General features: G+C 39.4%; 1 protein-coding gene across 3 annotated transcripts in view; it reads left to right on the top strand.

The window, feature by feature from the left end:
• The window catches only part of MDFIC (MyoD family inhibitor domain containing), a 211,497-nt gene extending 191,283 nt beyond the window's left edge, over positions 1-20,214 (top strand). The window contains exons 6-7 of one of the 3 annotated variants that reach the window (XM_033958286.1): positions 1,147-1,272; positions 2,044-2,178. In XM_033958286.1, the coding sequence (XP_033814177.1) occupies positions 1,147-1,196 (50 nt within the window). In that variant the 3' untranslated portion in view covers positions 1,197-1,272; positions 2,044-2,178. Of the gene's footprint in view, positions 1-1,146; positions 1,273-2,043; positions 3,626-20,073 lie in introns of those variants that run through there. The other 2 variants (XM_033958287.1, XM_033958284.1) reach the window with 2 other exon arrangements.
• Positions 20,215-24,067: the final 3,853 nt, after the last annotated feature.

The following is a 24,067-nucleotide window of genomic DNA, read 5'->3' as shown; positions in this document are numbered from 1 at the left end:
CAGCACATACGCCAAAAAAAGATGTTCGAATCCACCTTGGAATTCCAAGCCCCATACATCTGGATTAAATTCCCATCATCTCTTCAATAGATCTCATCTTACTTCTGCTTCCGGAGGACACTAAAGACATCTCTTCTCCTTATAAGATAAGATGACTCTAGACAATATATCTGCTTCTACTAATCTCTATCGCCTCATTAACTGTTCCTACTGTTAAATGTTGTACAAATTCTTTTGTTAGCCACATTGAATCCTTGTTGAAAAATTGCAGGATATAAGACCTGTATAGTATAGTATAGTTTATCACTGTAGTGACTGTATGCTGCCTATGGAGATACTAGCAAAAACTATTCATCTTTGTTAAATCCTGACAAAGAACTGTTCAGCTGAACTGATTCAACAAAAGCCAAAGCTGCTGTTATACAGTAATATTAACTACATCTCAGTGATCCAAAAAAGAACTGGGTATTCTTGCTCTTATATTAAAGTGTAAATGGACAGCTTCATTTATAGGAAGTTTATTCATTTGTTCTTATCTTCCCACTATTTATAATCATGAGTCTAAACCATTTTTCTCATTTAAATTTCCAAAGTGCTCTTCGAGTCTGTAAAATTATACTTATCTCACTAGTGTTCATGAACTCAAACTCTCCAACAATCATCTATCCACCATGATATCACATTTTGAATCTTCTAAACTGGGAAACAAAACATTCTGTTCTGACTTCTGATAGTTTCCTTGTGGCAATCTCTGTAATACAAGACAGTTTCTCCACCAATTAGATCTCTGTCTTTCTTAATCTCACACTCATTATACCCTTCAAATGAGCAATAATCACTAAGGGCCAAATTCTATAAATGACATCCCGATTGTAGGCGGCAGTAGGCATGCTACCGCTGTCTTACCAGCCAATCAGGATGCACAATTTTTTTTTTTTTTAAAAAAGCAACCTGAGGCAGGTTGCCTACACTGTAGATGTCTGCCATGGGTGCAGGGAGGCTTAAGCTCCCCCAAGGCAGGGGGTGGGCGTGGTTTCACCCAGAAGTGGCCTGGTGCTATTTCCTCTATTGATGAGATTCCTATGCTCAGTTAATTGTGTCTTCAATATTAACAGCAGTTTTTTTCTTTACTATATCTTTTTGCAGTTGACACCTTGAATGTTCTGTCAGATACTCGTATCTACTATGTCCAGTGAAAAGAGGGTAGCATGCACCATTTAGCCTGAATATTAGTATATCAGAAAGTCTTCTATTACCAAAGGTTATCAAAAGGTAAATTATTCCTAGGGCTGACCTAGAATGTGCAATCCCAAATCTCATCCTGATTTTCTGGATGTCCTAGATCCATCTGAATTGTAACATGATTAAGACATCTTCTTGCTTCCCAAGCTGACTTTACATACATGATTAAAGACTGGCATCCTTTCAATACTCTGTCTGTAATATGAAGATAATCTTTGATGCATCTCCTCTGCACATGTTCAAAACTCAGGGGAGCAGTACAATATGTGTGGGAAGTTCTGCACATGAGTGGGATATGCGGATAATATGATCTTAAAGTGGCCATCAGGAAAAAAGGAAGTGATGGTTCCGCTGTATATGTCTGATGAAACTCCAAAAACCAAGTTCAGGTGACTGACACTATCACTATGGGTCCCATCCTCTTTAGCTACCGACCTTGGGGTAAAATAATCCAACTGTAGCCCACATTGATAACTTCCACCTTGTATAATGATGTGAAAAGTGAAATTTGGCTTTACCTCAGAAAATCCCATCTTTGATAACTGCACAAAGCTTTAGAGCAGGGGTAGGGAGCTCCGGTCCTTGAGAGCCGTATTCCAGTCAGGTTTGCATATTCATTGGGGAAATCCTGAAAACCCGACTGGAATACAGCTCTCGAGGACCGGAGTTCCCTACCCCTGCTATAGAGATTTACTTTTCAAAATGTTGGGTTTTTTTTGAGCTGTATAATTAATTTTATTTTTTGTTTTCTTTTTCTTGGCTGTTGGTTCTGGTCAACTTTCAACCTGGATATATCTGAAGACTGCTGCGCTCACTGTATCCTAGCTTGTCTGTTCTGCGAGTTCCTCACATTCTGTAACGTTGTACTAGGACAAGCATCGTGTGGCATCTGCACTTCAGAATCTTGCTGTTGCTGCTGCGGAGATGAAATGGGTGATGACTGTAACTGTCCATGTGACATGGATTGTGGGATAATGGATGCCTGCTGCGAGTCCTCCGACTGTTTGGAAATCTGTATGGAATGCTGTGGAATTTGCTTCCCATCATAAAATAATTATCATTACTATTTTACTTTTTATTAACACAAAACAACTGGAGAATCTTTCTTTTCTGCTGGTAAGGAAAATGCATGGACAGACACACAGGAAGTGTCTTGGTATTTGCACTGGTAACTCCACTTCCATGCAGTCTTGCTTATTTTTTTAAATTGTGCTTTATAATATATATATATATGGCTTAGCATGAAAACTACTAATAACATTAAAAGGAAACTTTTTCCAAATGGGCAAACACTGCATACAAGTTTGCATGAAACATATAATTTAACTACCCTGGCTCTGAACCGACAAAGAAAAAAAAACAAAGAACAAAGAACAGATTTTTATTTTTGAACTTGCCAAGGTACTAAAGTTACTGGATTTCTTAATTTTCATGAATTCACCTTGGCAGAATGGATAGAAGACATCCTATGGTTGCATTCTCTTTTTACTAAGCTTCTCCCTAATGCTACTTGAATTGTTCAGTCCCTAAACTGTCCCCCCTCCCCTTTTACAAAGCCAATGTAGCGGCTGCCGCGTTGCAAACCTCTGATGCCCATTAAATCCCTTAGGGAGTTGGAGCGATTACTGCAGCAGTAGCTGCTACCATGACTGTGTAATGAACCCTTAGGGCTCCTTTTATCAAGGCGCGCTACGGGGGTTGGCACGGCGGACATTTCATCATGCGCTAACCCCCGCCGCAGCCTAAAATCTTAACGCCTCGTCAATGGAGGCGTTAGGTACTAGCGTTAAACCGCTACTGCGCCTTTGTAAAAGGACCCCTTAGTTTCAAGAGCCTGGTTAAGAAAGAATGGAGTATTAGATCAGGTTAAATGTTTTAACATAGAAACAGCACAAGACAACCAAAAAGGACCATACAGCCTACTCTTTCCAATTTGTCCATCCATATTAACTACTGAGCTCCACAGTCTCTCCCTCAGAAATCCTCTGTGCTTATCTTATGTTTTTTTGAACTCAAATATTGTCTTTTGTCACTACTATTTCCATTGAGAAATAAAGGCAGTATTAAAAAAAAAAGAAGTAAAAAGTTCCACAAGAATTAAAGGAACCCAGGAACCCATTTTCTGATTTATATCCTTGGATGTACATGGATCTTTCATCCCCTCAAAAAAAAATAAAAATATCCAGTTATTCCTCAAGAGCTCCCAACAGATCTTGAAAATTTCATGTGATCATGTGGATAGGACACCAAACACAGTAGGGTAATAATAAAAATAGGCAAATGATTCTGTTTGAAGTTAGAACAGACAAAATAATTAAGGTTCTTTACTATCATTTTGATTTTAATTCCTGACACTTTCTGTATTAAAATTTTGTGGATCCTCTGTCTTGTGATTTACTCCCATCATTATCAGCCAGATGATGATTTTCCATTCTGTGCCTAAGGAAATAGTGCTTGGTATATTTGGTCTATGAGTCTAAAGAGATACAGGCACTGCTGCTTTATGCTATATTATCCATGTTTTTACAATGATATAGGCACAGCAAAGGAGTCGTGAGTTGATTGTCTCGTTGTTGAGGCCTCCTTTTTGATGTCATTACAATGATTTATTCAGAGTGGAAATATATCACAAATACCTATGCATTGACCTCAAAAAGATGTTGTATTTTTAAACAGAGGTAACCATAGTAAAAAAAAGTACCAACCTTTTACGGTAAAGGAGTGTGAATACATATGAGAAAAAACATAAGGTGGTATAGCAAGCTTGAATAAACAACAGTTTATTGGCAAATATAGCTCAAAGCTTTATACATTTAACATAGCAACATCACTTGAGCTAAACAAAGCCAATCAAACTCTGACCTAAAATTTAATTATCATATTGTTACTGTAGTTGAGTCAAAGATAGTCAAACACTGCCCACCCTATGGGCCCTATGAGCACAGCACCCTGCCACATTACCAGCTGGTTTGTTCTAACAATCAGGCATCTATTTAGTCCCATATAGGAACTGCTAGCCAATCTTCCTTCCTTCCTGAAAATAGCTTAAAAACAATAGAACCAACCGAGGCACATCCGAGTTAAGTCCTTGCAAATTCAAATCTTTCACCACAGCAATGTAAAACAATATGAATCAGATTCTGTAAATGACGCTGTTATCGGTGACCTCCTACAAAAGTGCCACCAATTGTGTGTCAATTACACGACGTCACCATTTGCAGGATCGCAACTTGCGTGAAAGGTAGACACCAGAAATGTAGGCCAGGGTTTTGAAGGCCTACATTTCTGGTGCATGCCGTTCACGTGAATTGCATCTACAGAGGTGCCTACCAGCATTTCCGGCATTGGCCATGCCTACTTCAGCTGTAGGTGCCAGTAGGCACCTCCATAGCTGAGTTATGGTGCCGCTTCGGAATGTGCAGGTAGGAGGCTATATTTTTTATTTAAATGGGGCATTAAGATGATTTTAAGAATGCAGGTCACTTAAGTTAGGCGGTGATACAATGCCTACCAACGCCTAACGTAAAGCGGCATTTGTAGAAACGACCCCTATATAAGTAATATACAAACAATCCCCCACCTAAAGAGGACTTGGACGTCTGAAGAAAGAAAAGGAAGGGATGCAATTGTTTATCCCTTCTTTTTCTCCCAAGTTCTCCTCACCTCCTTTCATTCCCAGGTCAGCCAGCAAGCACATGTCCAAACTATACAACTACCCTGGTGTTGGAATTTTTTTAACCCAACTCCAGATCACTGCTAACTGGCTGCCTCTGAAGAGAGATACATGGATCACCTACCTTAGTATGGCAATAATTTAGAAGGGCTACTACCAAACTCCAGTTATTTTATGCAGAGTATACTGCCAATAAATCTTGCCTAAATTAAAGCATGATTTGAAAGGAGGAAACAGGCCTCAGGAGCCCCGGTGAACAAAACTGAATCAAAGCTATGAAGGAAGGAGCTGTACAAACAAACTGGCTCCCCTACAACCCTCTGTCATAGGCTATAAAAAATCTCCTACTGATTGATCATGCTTCTTAAACTTGCTGATAAGCCAAATAAATATGAAGAAGTGCTTATCTGAGTATTGTCCTGCCGAAGTTGTGTCCTCACTCGCTATTGCCACAAATTTTTCAATTTTTAAAATTCACTTATTTCTTTCTTCTCCCATCTAGTCTCTCTCTCTCTCTTTCCCCCTATCCTGCATTTCTCTATGTATCTTTTTCCCCATCCAGCATCTCTCTCTCTATCTGTGACTTCCTTCCCATCATCCAGTAGCTCTCTTTGGCTCCCTCCTATTTTCCCTCTTCTTGCTGCTGTCCTCTGCTTTCTAAGCACAGTTGTGAAGATGTTGGTGTGGGTTCATGATCCTGGGCGTGCCACTGCTAGGTCTGGCAGTCCCACCCCCTATGATGTAGACTTCCTGCATTGGAGATAGTGGGGCCCGGAGACCTAGGAATGAGGTGTGGAGGAACATGATCTCATGTCAGCATCTATACAACTGTACTTAGGAAAACTAGGATATCAAGAGGGTAAGTGGGAGGGAGGCAGGGAGCCAGAGAGAGAGAGAGAGATGCACGTGTATTTACAGAAAAGAGATTTGGGTTGGCAAGTCTGGATTCTCAGGTAGTCCAGATATCGCAGTTTTTAAGGGTCAGGATTTTTGGGTTGTATGGATTTCTGACATCCAGATCTTTGGACTTGAACTGTATCCTAGAGCTGTTTTCGCATGAACATCAAACATTTAGCTATTTGGCATTTCTTGATTTCTGTTTTCATGCAAACTAGTGTTTCATGCAGGGACATGTTTTGCTTGTTCATGGTTCTCTCCAGTCTGTTGTGACACATCAATAAACTATGAATTTTCTACACACTTCCCACTGCTAAAATGTACTGTAAGATGGGCCTTGTTAATTTTTATATAACCAGAATGTGATTATTTTCTTTTATACAATAATAATATTGTTTATAGTCAATAGAAAGACAAGGAAGTGAAAATGCTGTTTATTTATGGAAATATTAAAGGGCTCATAATCGAAAGAGAAAAACATTCAAAAACCGGCCTAAGTTGGCACTTGGATGAACATTGTCAAAATATGTCCACGTGCCGATAATAAAAATGGGTTTTGGATGTATTTATAAACGACCTAGACCTTCATAGTGCCGCTGAATGACCATAGCTAAATGGGGCGTGTCAGGAGGAGTGTCCAAGGCGGCAGTTGGGCGGCACGTGGGCCGACTTAGACTTAGTCGTACTGCATGTATAACTGAAAGTTATACAGCACAGGATCGACGGAACTTGGATGTTGTGACTTAGACGATTTAAAACATGGTCTAAGTCACAAAAAATCACCTAAAGTCACCAGATAAGCACTGCAGACACAAACTACAGACCCCCACACACTACCCCAATGATCACCGACCCCCCCCCCAACCCCATAAAAATCATAATCACACCTTTATAATTCAGCCTCCAGAACATCATCACCTAGCAGCCTGGGATAGGAAAGCCTAGTCAACCTGCACAGAGGTGGCTTAAGTCGTCTTGGGGGGGTGGGTTAGGGACTCATGGCGAGGAGGACCCATGCCCATAAGCCCCTGTAATCAATGCATTTATATTGAAACGTGCACTCACCTATACACCCCCAAAACCCTTTTGTACTGGCATATAAGTGGCTCCTGTAGCCATATAGGCTATTGGGGTGGTAGATAAGTGGATCTAGGGGATTTTGAAGGTGGTTTGAGGGGCTCACCATGACCTATAAGGGAACTGTGGTGAGATGATGTCATGGCATTGTTTTTGTGAACTTCACAGCAGTGCCCTCTAAGATACCCCACTATTTAGGTGCCATGTTTAGGTGTTCAGTCCATCTCTTTACAGACCCCTCCACGTCCAACCAGGGTTGCTCTAGGCATTTTTGACTTGGACGAAAATGTAGTATAACAATGGACAATTTAACGGCTTCGATGATCAGATAGAAACATAGAAAGATGACGCAGAAAAGGGCTATAGCCCATCAAGTCTGCCCACTCTACTGACCCACCCCATTAAGTCTGAGTACTAATGACCTAGTTCCTTAACTTGTCCCTCGTAAGGATCCTACTAGGGCATCCCATTTATTCTTAAAGTCAATAACGCTGGTGGCCTTGATCACCTGCTCTGGAAGCTTGTTCCAGTGATCTACAACCCTTTCTGTGAAGAAATATTTCCTTATGTCACTATCGAATTTCCCTCCTCTGAGTTTGAACGGATGCCCCCTTGTGACCGAGGGTCCCTTGAGAAAGAAGATGTCTTATTCCACCTCGACACGTCCCGTGATGTATTTAAATGTCTCAATCATGTCCCCCTCTCCCTGCGCTCCTCTAGAGTGTAGAGCTGCAATTTGTTTAGTCTTTCTTCGTACGAGAGACCCTTGAGCCCCGAGATCATCATAGTTGCCATCCGCTGAACCGACTCAACTCTAAGCACGTCTTTACGGTAATGTGGCCTCCAGAATTGCACACAGTACTCCAGATGAGGTCTCACCATGGTTCTGTACAGTGGCATTATGACTTCAGATTTGCGGCTAATGAAGCTTCTATTGATACATCCCATAAGTTGCCTTGCTTTGGATGAGGCCTTCTCTACTTGTTTGGCGGCCTTCATGTCTGCACTGATGATTACTCCCAAGTCTCTTTCTTCTGAAGTCCTAGCTAGTGTTTCTCCATTTAAGGTGTAAGGTTTGCATGGATTTCTGCTACCGAGATGCATAACCTTACATTTCTTAGCGTTGAAGCCCAGATGCCATGTCGAGGACCAGTTTTCCAACGTAAGCAGATCCTGCGTCATACTATCCTGCAGATTGCTTTCACTTACTATATTACATAGTTTGGCGTCATCAGCGAATAGAGTTACTTTACCCTGAAGCCCTCGGGTCAAGTCCCTTATGAATATGTTAAAAAGGAGTGGACCCAGGACCGAGCCCTGTGGCACTCCGCTGGTCACCTCCGATGTCTCAGAGAGGGTGCCGTTGACCACCACCCTCTGACGTCTTCCACTCAGCCAATCATTGACCCATGCAATTAGTGTCTCACCTAACCCCATCGATTTCATCTTGTTTAATAGTCTATGGTGTGGGACGCTGTCGAAAGCCTTACTGAAATCCAAGTACACTATGTCCAGAGACTCTCCCGAGTCTAGCTTTCCTGTTACCCAATCAAAGAAGCTGATAAGATTGGATTGGCATGACCTACCCCTAGTGAATCCATGTTGACTAGGATCCCTTAGATTCCCCTCATCCAAAATCGTGTCTAATTTACATTTAAGTAGTGTTTCCATGAGTTTACACACTATTGATGTGAGACTCACTGGTCTGTAATTTGCAGCCTCCGCTCTGCAACCCTTTTTGTGCAGAGGAACGACGTTAGCTGTTTTCCAGTCCAGGGGGACTCTCCCCGTACTTAGGGAGAGATTGAAGAGCATGGTTAACGGTTCCGCCAGGACATCGCACAGCTCCCTGAGCACTCGTGGGTGCAATTTGTCTGGTCCCATGGCTTTGCTCACCTTGAGTCTTGACAGTTCGCTGTAAACATCAGCTGGTGAGAACCCAAAATTTTGAAATGGGTCTTCCTTGCTTGGCTTTGCTTCCAGCTGTGGCCCGTGTCCAGGTGCCTCGCAGGTAAAGACTGAGCAGAAGTAATCGTTCAGTAGTTTGGCTTTTTCGGAATCTGTTTCCACATAAATCCCATCTGCTGTTCTAAGGCGTACTATCCCGTTTGTGTTCTTCTGCCTGTCACTAATATACCTGAAGAAGGATTTGTCCCCTTTCTTAATGTTCTTTGCTAGAGTTTCTTCCACTCGAAGTTTGGCCTCCCTGACTGCTGTTTTGACCGCTGCAGACCTTGTCTTGTATTCAATGTTAGCTTCTTTCTCCCCGGTGCGTTTGTATGAAAGAAATGCTCTTTTCTTGTCCTTGAATAGGTGTGAGACCTCATCAGTGAACCAACAGGGTTTCTTCTTTCTTTGTTGTTTATTTACCGATTTTATGTAGCGGATAGTTGCTTCGTGTAGTGTCCTTTTCAGTGTCCTATGCAGGACATATACTTAGACGATTTTTGAAACGAAAAAAAATTTGACGTATTTTTCGAAAATGTGTCCTAAGCTGTTTTTTTACTTTGGACGACTTTCGACTTATACGAAAATGGACTTAGACGTTCCTTTCGATTATGCCCCTCCACATCTCTTGGTGACCATAATTGCTCTTAGGTTATTTTAGTTCCCTGAAAACAATATTTTGACTCTCTGATCTGCTCCTGAAATGCTACTAATTTTTATGAGATTATTATCCTGTAATATTTATCTGTGTACAAATGTATAGTTGTAACAAACTTTGTTTTCATGTTTATACTCTTTTTAATTATTTTATATCTTAAGTGTGTTATAACTAATTTTGTAAGCACACTGTATGCATATTAAGGATGTGGTTTGTTTCATTTAGCATACAGTAAAATATTTAGGGGGTTATTTACTGATGGCTTGCATGCAATAACCATTAGTAAATAACTCCTTTAGTGTCCATGAATTAATGCAAACTAAAATAATGTACAGTAGGCCCCTGTTTATTAATATTTAGCATGCAGTAATGGTATAATCAGGAGCACCACATGCGCCAAATATACCCTGTGTGACATGGTTGCACTGATGTGGTGCGCTTATGCCCTGCTCACTTTGGTGACATCAGTATAAGGGAAACCAATGGACAGCTTCCCTTTCACCCTATTCACTGCAGTGGCTGAACATAGCTCATTACGGCTATGGGTGGGTGTGATTGCATACTATCTGCCTTGTAGAACAAGACCTGCCTAACGTACAACCTGTTTGAAAATACATGAAGGAATAAACATGTAGGTGCCAGCAAGGAGAAACATCTAGTACATGCATGGATAGACGTTTTTGGATAAAAATAATTTTAGCACAAAAATGTGTATAAAAAGTAGAGGTACCTAGGCAGGAGTGTAGCTACATATGTAGGTTGTAAAATGGGAACCTATATGTGGAAGTGTCAGCTCATACAGAAGTAAGAGAGCTATTTTGCAAAAATACACTTGGCTCAGTAATCACACAAGGGGGTAGCGAGAAGGTGGTATAAGAGCTACCCTCATATAGCACCTTATTAGCTACCCTTCAATCAGATTTTAACCATATCTTGATGTCATTATGATCACAATCTTCCTATGGCAACACCCTCCCATCTCAACCATCCCCCAAATCACAACAGCAACTTCCCAGTCAATAATCCCTCTCCATCATATCTACCCCTTCCTGGGACACAGTGTCAGCCGCTTGGTCAGAAGCTGCTCCCACCAATCTGCCTCCAAGGCCCTTGAGCAAAATAACCCTGTCCCCACTCTTCCCCTTTCCTTGGACCACCTACCCATCCTGGTACCTACCCGGACGTGGTCCCTAGTGGTTCAGTATGTTCACAAGCAGGAACAGACCTACTCTGCTTCTGTCTCATCCTGCACCAGCTTCAAAATGGTGGTGATGACACCTGGAGGTCCAGTGCCCAATTTGCATAAATGTGTATTCCCTAAACAAAACCCCACTTAAAACATGCCCCCATCCAAGACAAGTGAACTTTTCATATGCATGGGTAAATATTAGCTTTCTAAAATTGGCTTTTATGCATGTATGCTATATACCTGTGTGGATGCTAGTTTTTATACATACATATTGTGATTAGGGCTTCTAAAATTAGGGCCTTGGTGAATAGGGGGGATACCATTAATTCTACATGCAAATATCAAAGGATTTATCAAATGGATTTAACCATATTCAGTCCAAATAGAGCCTGCTTATGATTTTAATAACTTATCCCCCTTAAAAAATCTTAATACCAAATGACAACCTCCATCCAAGCAGTCATCCAAATAAAACTTCCTTAGTTTCATATAACTCAACAATTGGAAAAGTACTTGTCTTCTATTAAACATATTTTACTGATATGACCATGCAACAAACTGACAAGTACTTGTCTTCAAACTAGTCCAGAATCCAATTTCTTGACATAGTGACCCAATACCAAGCAGAGGACTTTGTGATATATGATGTGATAATGCCATTTTTGTGCACTAACTCTGGATTCTATAAAGGTCACCCAAAGTTGGGATCCCAAATTAGAGCGTGGATCCCAGATGTGCGTGAAAACTAATTAGTCAATGTAGTGCCAATAAATTATTGAAGTTGGCATTTAATTGGCATTAATTATGAGTTACACATGCATCTGCCCTACGTCCTATTTTGTAACATGGGTGCTTACATTTTATACTGTGAAACTCAAAAAGGGTTGTGGCCATGGGAAGGGAAAGTGCATTCCTAGAAATTAGGTGCCATGTTATAGGGAAAAGGAATGGGATTTATATATCACCTTTTTGTGTTTACAATCAATGCAGTTTACATATTATTATATACAGGTACTTCTTTTGTTCCTGGGGCAATGGAAGATTAAATAATTTGCCCAGGGACACGGAGAGCTGCAATTGGCACTGAACTGAGTTCCCCAGATTTGCAGACTGCTGCACTATTAGACATAAGCGTTAGAATGGGGAAGGCCACAGGGGCCATGGTCTTCCCTAAAATTGACAGAAGAGTCAATTATGGCTCTACTCCCCCGCCCACCTCCTCCCGGCTGCAGTAATTTTAAATCTGTTGGCAGCTGCCATGCATCGTCACTGTAGAATGAAGACTTCTAGGGCAGGTCTGCTCATTGATGCTGTGCGGCGTCTCCATGAAGATTTAAAATTACAGCGACCGGGGAAGCTTTTGGGCTCCCCCCTAAACAAAAAAGCATTCCGCTGCCTATGCTATTAGACTTCTCCAAAATACTTTTAGTTAACTCAGAAAATAGGGACTACAGAATACTTTGATTTCCAGGCCCAACTATCATTAATGGGTGTAAGAACTTGTTCTAGAAGGCAAAAGTCTTCATGCCCAAAGTTGGGTGTGGGAATCTGATTTAAGTGCTTTCTATAAAGGTTACTTAGCTCTAAGCAACCTTTATAAAATTGCCTAATTTTGGATATCATTTGCTGAATTCAGTCCTAAACATCAGTAAATAGGGTCTATAGTATGCACTAAAATTAGGGTCCCCTTTTACAATACTATGCAGCCAAAAGCCACACAGCAAATGTTCTGATACCCATTCAATTCCTATGGGTGTCGGAGCATTTACCGTGCCAGCCTGCACTGCCAGCTTTTGTAAAAGAGGAGGAAAATGATATAAAAACACACACACACACACACAAAAAAAATTGAACAAATGGTAATTATGTTGGCTTGCCTTGATGAGTACTAAGCAAAGGCAAAGCGAGCAATGTGAAAATGTAGTTTTAAGTCATTATTTGTCTAAAATGGTCCTGTCAAGATTAATGGTTTCTAATGTACTGTTTAAAGATATCTCATTGTTTCGCAGAAATGCAAATTTGTTGTCATTCTTTTTATATTGCTAACATGTTTGTATTTTATATTAACTGGAATTCTCTTTTTTTTCTCTAAAAGTAAAGCTCTGTTAAAATAAAGGAGAATACTGTTGCTTATGCTGATCTTGGTGTCAGTGAATGCTGAAGTCTGCATACAGACACTGCTTTGTGTGAGACTTCCTGTTCCACCCTTCAATGAGTGTCCAAATTGTATTGAAGGTGACTCATATGGCACAACACACTCTGACCAGCAGACTTGGAAGGGAGTGTTTCATAGTTCTTGTTAGACCAGAGTTATTTTAAACTAAAACTGTAAAACAGTGTCTTTCAAACTTTTTTAGTTCTGGCACACTAAATGGAGCAAATGTTTTTCATAGCACATTATAATTGAAATTTAAAGATTGCAAAACCAACAAAAAATTACATTTGAGAGCTATTTATTTAAAGTTCTTTAAGCTATAGGTTAATTGTAACAATGGTGAAACTAAAGTAGATAGAATAGAATTGCTAATCAATGTGATGGATGTGATTTTTTTTTAGTGCAAATTAACTGACAACGCGGATTGATAGTTGACAAGCAAACATGCATTTCATCATCCACCATCTGCAGCCGTTCTTTTTTTTTTTTATTTAATTTCTGTCAGAGCTGAAAATCCAAGCTTGCAAAGATAAGAAGATCCAAACGGTAACAAAGTCTCTTGATTGCTTTGTTGCTCAAGTTAGGATAACTACTACATAAAAAATACAAATAAAATTACCGGTACTTGCCATTAGTTTTCAAGAACCAATCCCATCAAAGAATGATGCTTGTCTGGGCGGTTGTATCCTGACGCACACAGACGCTCATAACATTGACAGACTCTTGCATATGGGATGTGCATGTCATCTATTCTAGTATATACTTATGAAAGGAATTTTTTAAAATAAAGTAAAATTCTGGAATCTCTCGTGGCACACCCGGAATATCTTCGGGGCACACCACTGTACCTTGGCACACAGTTTGAGAGACACTGCTATAAAACACATAAGTAGTGCAAAGAGGTGCTTTTCAAATGTCTGCTTTAGAAAATGTTCTTAAGGCCTATATTATTGAAGCATGATGGGAGTTGAACAATCAAGGCAGCTGGTAGTATTCTCATATAAGTAACAGTAGGATTAGAATTTCATACTAAAAAGCCACAGCAAATGCAAATATAATTACAAGGCCATGGAATAGAGGAAGATATTACAAGATGGATAGGCAAATGGCTAGAGAACAGAAAACAGAGTGGGCATAAATGGGAAGTTCCCAGAATGGGAAAAAGTGACTAGCAGTGTACCCCAGGGCTCGATACTTGGACCCATCTTATTTAATATTTTCATAAATGACCTGGAAGAAGGAACATCCAGTGAAATCATCAAGTTTGCAGACAACACAAAGCTATGCTGGGCAATCAGATCGCAGAAGGACAGCAAGGAACTCCAGAGCGACTTGAATCAATTGGAGAAGTGGGCAGATGAATTTTAATGTGGAAAAATGCAAAGTGATGCATTTAGGCAGAAAAATAAAGATCACAAGTATAGTATGTCAGATGTAACTCTGGGAAAGACTGAACAGGAAAAGGATCTGGGTATACTGAGAGATAGGACCCTGAAACCGTCGGCGCAATGTGCGGCGGCGGCGAAGAAAGCAAATAGAATGCTAGGCATGATAAAGAAGGGAATTACGAATAGATCAGAGAAAGTTATAATACCGTTCTACAAAGCCATGGTCAGACCGCACCTGGAATACTGCGTCCAGCATTGGTCTCCATACCTAAAGAAGGATATAAAACTGCTAGAGAGGGTGCAGAGACGAGCAACGAAGCTAGTGAAAGGTATGGAGAACCTGGACTACGAGGAACGACTTAGGAGACTGGGGTTATTCTCCCTTGAGAAGAGGAGACTGCGAGGGGATCTGATCGAGACTTTCAAAATACTGAAAGGATTCAACAATGTGGAGCAGGGAAAGCAGTTATTTACAATGTCCAGTGTGACACAGACAAGAGGACATAGACTGAAGCTGAGAGGGGACAGGTCCAGGACGAATATCAGGAGGTTCTGTTTCACAGTGAGTGGTGGACACCTGGATGCTCTCCCAGAGGAAGTAATTGAAGAATCCACCGTTCTAGGATTTAAGGGTAAACTAGATGCACATCTCCTTCAGAGTGGCATAGAGTGATACGGGTAAGGGTAAATTAAATGCACATCTCCCTTGAGAAGCATACAGTGATATGGGGACTAAAACTATGCCAGGGTACACCTGGCGGGGCCTCTACATGTACGGATCACCGGACTTGATGGACCCAGGGTCTGATCTGGAGATGGCAATTCTTATGTTCTTATAAATTTACATGTGTTCCACCAGATTCTGTTTAAGTTAAGTAATATTTACCATTTGTATTTAATGATATTTTGTGGTTTTGGAATTATATAGTAATGTCTTTTTTCAGGTTTAGATAGACTACCTCCCTCCCTTTTTTTTCTTTACAAAGTAGCACGGTAACTGCTGCGGTAACTGCACCATAGCCCATAGAGATTTAGAGGACTTTGGGGCTTTTGCCATATGGCAGCTGCTAGCGCAGTTTTGTAAAAGGGGATTAAATTTGTCAGGTAAAATTTTCACTTTTGGAAACTATTTAAAAAGTGTATATATAGTTTGCTCCTGATATTTACTGTATATAGTATACAGTTGGTATCCATCAAATTTCATTCTAGTTGAGAAGGAATCTGGTCTACCGTAGAGCTTGAAATCTAACTCTGTATCACTGCCAGATGCATCCCTTTAAGGAGAACTTTTTAATTGTAAAGAATTCAAGTCTGTTCCATTCTTTTCTCATAAGAAAACTCAACAGGTTTAGCAGATCTCTTCATTTCTTCTTTAAAAAGCCACTTTAGAACAATAAGTTAACCAGACTGTCTGCATATTATATTGATCTTGATCTGACTTTAGTATATAATGCCAAAAAAGCAGCATTGAATAGAATTGTATAAAGGGTGCCCAAAATTGTGTGTGCTTTATAGAATATCACATAGCACCAGAATCCGCGCTCAACTTTGGATGCAAGCATTTACACCAGCTGAGACCAGGTGTGAATCCCAGCGGACAAACTGGGTGCAGATTCCCTTAATTCCATAACACGGTGCATATTTTAAAGGAATTTTCCTGATCCACCCAAGCCCCTCTCATTTTTATGCCTCCTTTCCAGATCCGCGTGGAAACACTTAGACGCTATTCTATAAATGGCACGTAAGTAGAGTTCCACACACAGCTGCCATTTGTAGTCTGTTTCAGTGCTTTGCTTTCCTTATTATGTTTTTCCATGCCAAAAAATCAGTATGGAAATAGCACATAATGCTAGGCACCATACTGTATATAGAATTCTCTAGATCAGTGCTTCTTAAACCTGTCCTGGGGGACTCCCAGCCAGTCAGGTTTTCAAGATAATCCCTAATGAATATGCATGAGGCAGAGTTACATATAATTGTTTATTGGAAGCTTCTATACCGCTACTAATGACTGGGGAATAAATTCTGAGTAGTTTGCATGAGCTTCAGTAAAGGTGTTACAGTACATGAGCTAAATATATGTGAATCTTACCTATTTATGCCATCTATATACATACAGTATACTATAATTCCACCAGACTGATAGGACAATTTTTACAATTCCAGAAAGCTTTAAAAACCTGGCTGTTTACACTATATTTGGAAGGTCTACCTGCTGAACTGCCGTAGCAACAACTTACCTTAATCTTTTTACTCTTTAAAATTTTAAACTAATTTTATATTTTAACTTTAATTTCCGTGTTGTCCTTGAACCGATAATTCATTCTACTCTTAGGTTTCTACTTTATAGGCTTGCTCTTATGTTATTCTAATTTAATCAACTGTAAACTGAGTCGAGCTCCTCCGCGAGATGGCCAGGTATATAAACTGAAGATTAGATTAGATTAGTACATATACTATAATATACTATATTTATACATTGTCGGGTAAGATTTGCTTCTTAACGGAAGATACGAAAATCTGCAATAGAGTAGACACGCTGGATGGTGTGAATAACATGAAGAGAGACCTGGCAAAGTTTGAAGAATAGTCTGAAATTTGGCAGCTAAAATTTAATGTATACAAACAACTAGAAAAATCAATGAGAGAAATATAAGAAACAGCAGGGGCATGAAAAGTTGAACCTAATTAGAACCCCCTCCCAGTCAAAATATAAACAATATAAATAGAACAGTCGTTGATAGCAGTTAGAAACTGTTTAATTATAAATCATGAAAATACCCAAAGATGTTTTATTCATATAACAATGTTATAATATCAAAATATCATCATAGCATCATATCATTAAATATAAAACCCATAAATATAACTATAGACACATACACATACCAGACAAACTAAGAGACAAAAAACAAAACAAGGGCTTCATGATCATGAGAAAAAAATATAAATGAGTGAAAGACAAAATACTAAGAAACACAAAATCAAAACAGTGATAAATTAAAACAATGAAATGAGTGAAATCCTGAAAACAATTCTAACCCTGACTAAAGCAGCAACATATGTGAAAACGTGATACTCAAAAATCAGCAGGAAAAACCAGCAGATAAAAATGAACAGGAAAAAATCACATCCAAAAAAGTCCAAGTGACTAAACCAGCAGCACAAGTGCAGACAGAAGTCAAAAATCAACAAAAAGTAAGTCCACAAAAATCCAAATGTGCAGGAACCGAGAAGGTAAGAACGACTGGAAAACAAAAAGTGTTCACAGGCAAAAACAGCAGCAAATCTTCATGCAATCAGGAAGCCCAACACGCAAAGTCCTAATCCAAAACCTCTTCTTAATTCGTCTTTCTTCTTTCCTTAACACAGGCCGTGTTTCGAATAATCTTTCTCAAAAGGAAGAAACATCAGTGGTTGGTGTACCCCAGGGTTCTGTCTTAGGACCTCTTCTCTCTCCTCCCATGGCTTCCATTATCACCTATATACTGATGATTCCCATATCTACCTTTCTAGATAAAAAATTTCACCTACAATCCAAAAAAAAGTCTCAGCCTGTCTGGCTGATATTGTTGCCTGGATGTCCCATTGCCCCGTGAAACTAAACATGTCTAAGACTGAAGTGCTCCTCTTTCCTTCTAACCTCTCTTTTCATTCTCCATATCTGTAAATAATAATGTTATCGCTCCTGTCCTCTCTGCTCGTAACCTTGGAGTCATCTTCGACTCCGACCTTTTATTTTCTACCCACATCCAACAGACTGCTAAAGCCTGTCGCTTCTATCTCTACAACATTACCAAAATTCACCCCTTCCTCCTCCAAGCACACTACCCAAATCCTTGTCCACACACTCGTAACCTCATGCTTAGACTACTGCAATCTACTTCTAAAAGATCTCCTGCTGAACTGTCTCTCCCCCTGCGATCTGTCCAAAATTCTGCTGCATGATTGTATCTTCTGTCAACCTCGGTACACTCACCTCACCCCTTTCCTCAAATTACTTCACTGACTTCCTATCTGCCTTGGCATACAGTTCAAACTCCTATTACTAACTTACAAGAGTGTTTGTCTGCAGCCCCTCAGCATCTCTCCTCTCTTGTCTCAACATATACACCTCCTTAAGAACTCTGTTCCTTAGACAAATTGCTTTTATCTGTACCATATTTGAATTGTATAGAGCGTATAGTGATTATTTGTTCTTGTACCAATTATTATCATTTCCACACTTGACATCAGAGAAGGATCTACATTAATAAATTGTTTTTAGCCAGTGATGCTGAAATTGTCTGGCTCTATGAAACTCTATTTTTGGCTGAGTTGCCGTATGATAAATGGAAAAAAAATGGGAATGGTTGATTCGCCATCATTTTTTCTGAGTTGTAAAACTTCAAGTTAGATTCCAAATTAGGTATTACGTACCTGGTTCAATTAACTTTTTCTTATAGACATGAAATAAGAGTAAAGCCCCTTTACAAAGCAGCATTAAAAAGTGGCCTTAGCCGACCCTTACATAGGCCTTTCCTGTGCATTAAGGGGCTCATTTTCAAAAGAGAAAAATGTTCAAACAAATGGCATAAACTGGCACAAGTGTAAATCGCTTTGAATCTATGATATTGCGATACATCAAAATTTTAATAAAATTTGAAGCTTGAAGTACTGATTTTCAGAACTACTTTTTTAGATGTATTGCAGGGCATTCACCCTTCAGGACGTCTAAAGGTTAAGTGGGCATGTAAGAGGTATGGTTTGGGTTGGATTTGGGCGGGCTTAGCACTTGGACATTTTGTAGGAATAATCAAACCTTTTTCAAAACGTCCAGAGTGTCATTTAGCCATTTGGAGTTAGACCTGTTTTAAAAGGTACCGAGTCTGGATCACTGCGGGTTGCCAAGTTGCTAGAGAAGTCTGAGCAGAGATAGGGCATGCACAACATCACCCAGGAAATCTGATTGCAAACAGGAAGATACACTGGCATCCCAGGGGTGATGTCAGCACTCTCCCTATGTACATGTGGAGGGGCATTTTCAATAGGATGTCTAAGTTTGAGTTTGGAGTTTTCAGAAAGACGTCCGGAAATCCAGCAAAGAAAATGTCAGTAGGAAGCTCATAGGGTTTGGGCCACCCATATAATGTATATATCCTAACACTGTCACATATGATTCTCATTACTGTTCCATATTCACACAGTAGTATTAGTGCATGCACCAGTTGCACACTGGTCAGACATATGTTGAATGTGTACTTGCTCTCAATCCTGAGAGCAAACAAAACAAAACTGCAGATCTGTACAAGACGCAGGCAAATTTTATTAATGACAAAAAATGATATGCAAAAAATAATAAGCAAACCCTTTTACCAATTACCAATCAAGGGACCCGACACGGTCCGTGTTTCGGACACACCTTCGTCAGGGGTCCATGGTAAAAGTAGAGGGAGAAAATAAAAAAACCACAGAAATACTGTATAATGGTAGCAAAAATTAAAACGATGTTCCAATCCGTCACTGTAAAAAGCCGTCAAAAGGAGATCTCCTTTTTTTGCTACCATTATACAGTATTTCTGTGGTTTTTTTATTTTCTCCCTCTACTTTTACCATGGACCCCTGACGAAGGTGTGTCCGAAACACGGACCGTGTCGGGTCCCTTGATTGGTAATTGGTAAAAGGGTTTGCTTATTATTTTTTGCATATCATTTTTTGTCATTAATAAAATTTGCCTGCGTCTTGTACAGATCTGCAGTTTTGTTTTGTTTGCTCTTGGTTGTTTTTAACTGCAGTTTAGGTTGGACCTCCTTTTGTTCTTTTGCTTGCTCTCAATCCTGACAATTTCCTACTGTCTTATGTCTCCAGCCTAGGTGATAAGTGCTATCTCCAGAAGACTTGGCTCCTGACTCCTGTGAGGCAGCCTCCAGTACTACAGAAAGAGTAATAACAGGGCACACAAGTACACCAGATCTGTAATTGAAACATTTTCAGGTCTCTTGAAATATTAACCTACCTGTGAAAGTGTAGATGCTTACATGTGTAATTTGTTAAGTTACTCAAAAATAGAAATTGGTAACAATAAATTCCAAAACTATTAGTTTTGGAATTTGTTAAGTTGCCATCATTTTCTTTCAAAGTGTATCTTTGTAAAATTCATTTTACACAAACTTATTACAGTAATCCAAACAGAACAATGATTGCTAGGACCCATTTGCCTCTCAGGTGGTCTTTCGATAACCAGTTGTCAATCTGTTGAACCATTTTAAGATAGAAAAAGGTGTTACACACAACTTCCCCTCTCTTCGGTTCCATAGTATAATAAAAATTAATTGTAATAGCTAGGGGATCTGCACCTCCTCAATCGTGGGACAAAACCTTTTATATTACTCAAACCCCCAAGCCACAATGAGGAGGGTTTTGTGCCCAAACTAAACTTGATCTTGTCTCAGATTTTGAATTCTATTCTTTCAATGCCAGGCTCATCAGAATAATAAGTCCTTTTATTCATCTTAAGGTGTTCTCATTTTTTTTTTTTAATACTCGTAGAAAGATGTGTGTATCTTCGTGCTTTAAGCTCTTCTGAATAATTCTATGCTCATAAGAGTGTGAAAATTTCTTCAGCGGAGCTCATATTTGAGAAACTGTCCTCAACAGAGCTTGTTAGAGCCCTCAGGTGCTTTTACATTTGTACAAGCTATAATTATAGATTTTAATTAGTTTGCAAAACGTAAAAAAAAAAAAAAAAAACAACAGTGCAGCATATTAACAGTGAAACCAAATTCAGAAATTATCTTACATGCACACTGAAGATTGCAATCACTACAAAATAGTTTAGGCTTTTCTTCAAAGTGTGGAAGGGCATTTTAAAAAGGACATGTAGAGGGGAACTCCAGCGTCCAAGTCAGGATATGTGGAATTTCCACAACATTTTACAAAAGGATCTATAAATGAAGTGTCTCTTGTAAAATAGGATCAGGGCTACATATTCGAGCCCCTCCTTGCCCAGAGGGAATGGTGATTTTAGGATATGAGGAAAAAATATATATCTTCTACCCATAAAATCACTGCTTCCCAGTCCCAATATCAGCACATTTCCCCCTTCATGGCTCTGCCCTGATGCATGCCTCCTACCCTTCTTAGACACAATTCCATAACCATCACCATCATTTGACCCTCGACAACAGTCAACTTTCCTATCATCCAACGCCTGACAGCAGTCAAACACCCCACATCCACCATCACCCAATCCCTGACAGCCATTATCAGGGTAAAAACCCCTCCCCCCCAGTTGGTCACCATGTGGGGAATGAGCCCAACATATGGGGCTTCCCCCAAATATCTCCCTGTCCCAAAGATCCTCCAACATAAATGTTGGACCCCAAGGTCTTTAACCACCCTACCCCCCAAGCTAGGCCCAGGTCTTACAAGGTTCTCCAGAAGGTACTGAGGAGGGAGTGATGCCCTCTTGCTCCCATCTCTTGGCTGCTCAGGTCCAGTATAGCCACCAAGACCTCTAGTGGTAATGTTATTGTTTTACTTCTATTGGTCAAGCTTCCATATACTGTATGGACAAAATGCTTCTACACATCTGGATGACCCTTATTTTCAAATAGCCTTTAAACATCTGGGCCTGGATGCTTCTAAAGTATCTCAGGATCCCTTTTATAAAGCCGTGGTAGCGATGCTACAGTGTTAAATGTAAAACTTAAAGGAACTATTTTAAGTGCAATAAACCTTTTTGAAAAGTAAGTAAATAGAAATAAGAGGAAAAGAAGGCAGCTACGGTCCTCAAAAGTATTGGCTGAAAGGGTAAGGAAGAAAATAGTTAGCATTCATGAACTATAAAAGTTCACAGAAAAAGGAAGACAGAAAACAATATCTGGAAGAACAAAATTAAGCTGGCACAGTAGTCTAGATGCAAATGGGAAAAAAATTTGACAATATGGTAAAATGGGGCAAAAATATATATTTTTTTAGATATATTAATGATAGGAAGAAGTGCATAACCGGCATTATGAAACTCAAAGATGAAGCGGAGGAATAAGCAGAAGCTAATAAAGATAAGGCAGAATTGCTAAACAAATATTTTTGTTTCATATTTATTTATTTATTAATTTTGGGGGGTTCTTTTTTTAAATTAAACTTTATTGATTTTCCAAATATGAACAGTACAAATAATCAATTGAACATCTAATAAAACAATATAAGCACATTCATCTTTCAAACATCTATAAGCAAGCATTTTAACTCACCCACTCTGTATGTATGTATTCAAAGGTGTAAAACTAAGATAAAAATAAGTCCCCCCTCCCCCTTCCCTGGATGTGCATGAGGAAATAACAAAAATTAAGACTTACAAACAACTATAATGAGGTAATAAAACATGTCAGTGGGCCCCAAACCAGTTTAAATATATTGCTATGCCCCAATACATAAGCATTCATTTTCTCATATTTATAACTGGAGCATAAATTCGCCCACCAAAAAGGAAAATTGAGGCGATTGTAATTTTTCCAGTTGTAATTTTATCATCTGCATGGCTATCCCGGTCATAATTAGGAAAAGCCTACATTTATAACGGTCCATGGGAGGCTTAATATGTAATAATGTTCCGCATATAACTACTTTATATGACAATAGAATTGATGAGTCCAATATGGCATTTATCTTCCCCCATATTGATTTCCAAAAGTTGAGTATCATAGGACAATAAAACAACAGATGATCCAATGTCCCAATGTCCAGATGACAGTGCCAGCATCTATTAGATTTGGAACTATCTAACTTGTGTAACCTAACAGGGGTCCAAAAAGATCTATGTAGCAAGATAAACCATGTTTGTCTCATAGATGCTGACGCTGTACATCTCATCCTCCAAGACCAAATTCGTGGCCATTGAGATGAAAAAATGTACTGCTTTATCTCAATGCTCCAAATTTCTCTAAGACTAGATTTTGGGTTTTTATTCAAGAATTCAGATATCAATTTATACCACCGGGCAACAAATCTGTCTGGAAGCATAAGACCTGCAAGCTATAATGATGTTTAAGATTTTGCCAATCAGTGAACCCCTTCTGAATGGCTTGCTTCAACTGCAACCATTTATAATTTTGAGATCTTGAAATACCAAATAATTGTTGCAGCCGTGAAAAATCAAGCATTTTCTTGTTTGACAAAACATCATCTAATCCGCCTGCATCCAATGCTTCCAGACAACTTTAGACTTGCCAATTTGAATCTTAGAGTTTAGCCATAAGGACTGATAAGTAGATCTCGCTATTGGGATCTCCAGGTGTCAAATATAATACTATTGTCCTTAACGTAAGTAGGTAACTTTATACTCAACACATGAAACAGCCGTAAGGGGGACATAAGTTGCCACTCCAAGTACAGCCAATCAGGAAGATGTTCCATGAGCTCAGGAAGGATCCAATACATTCCCTGCCGCATGATATAAGCTTGATGATATCTAAAAAAATTTGGGAAATTTACCCCACCCTCCACAATTGTTTTTTGCAAAGATACTAGAGCTACTCTAGCAGTTTTACCCAGCCAAATAAAATTGGTAATAATTCTGTTTAAATTCTTATAAAAGGATCCCTGAAAAATAAACTGGCAACATCCCCATTTGGTAACAAACCACAGGAAGAATCATCATCTTGACAGTTTGTACTCTCCCCACCAAGAAAGATGTAAAAGGTTCCAAAGTTCGCACATCTCTTTGACTTTTAGCAATAAAGATTTTTCATTTACTATCATTGTGTCTTCCAGAGTCTTTTGTACCATGATGCCTAGATATTTTATACCTTCTTCCTTCAAAAGGAATGGGAATGACTCAAAAAGTCCTTTTGTGCAGTAC

Source organism: Geotrypetes seraphini, chromosome 9 (assembly GCF_902459505.1).
Source record: "Geotrypetes seraphini chromosome 9, aGeoSer1.1, whole genome shotgun sequence".
In the NCBI taxonomy this organism is placed as follows: Eukaryota; Metazoa; Chordata; class Amphibia; order Gymnophiona; family Dermophiidae; genus Geotrypetes; species Geotrypetes seraphini.
Note: the sequence above shows the minus strand (reverse complement) of the source record. Positions and strands in the feature narration are given on the sequence as shown.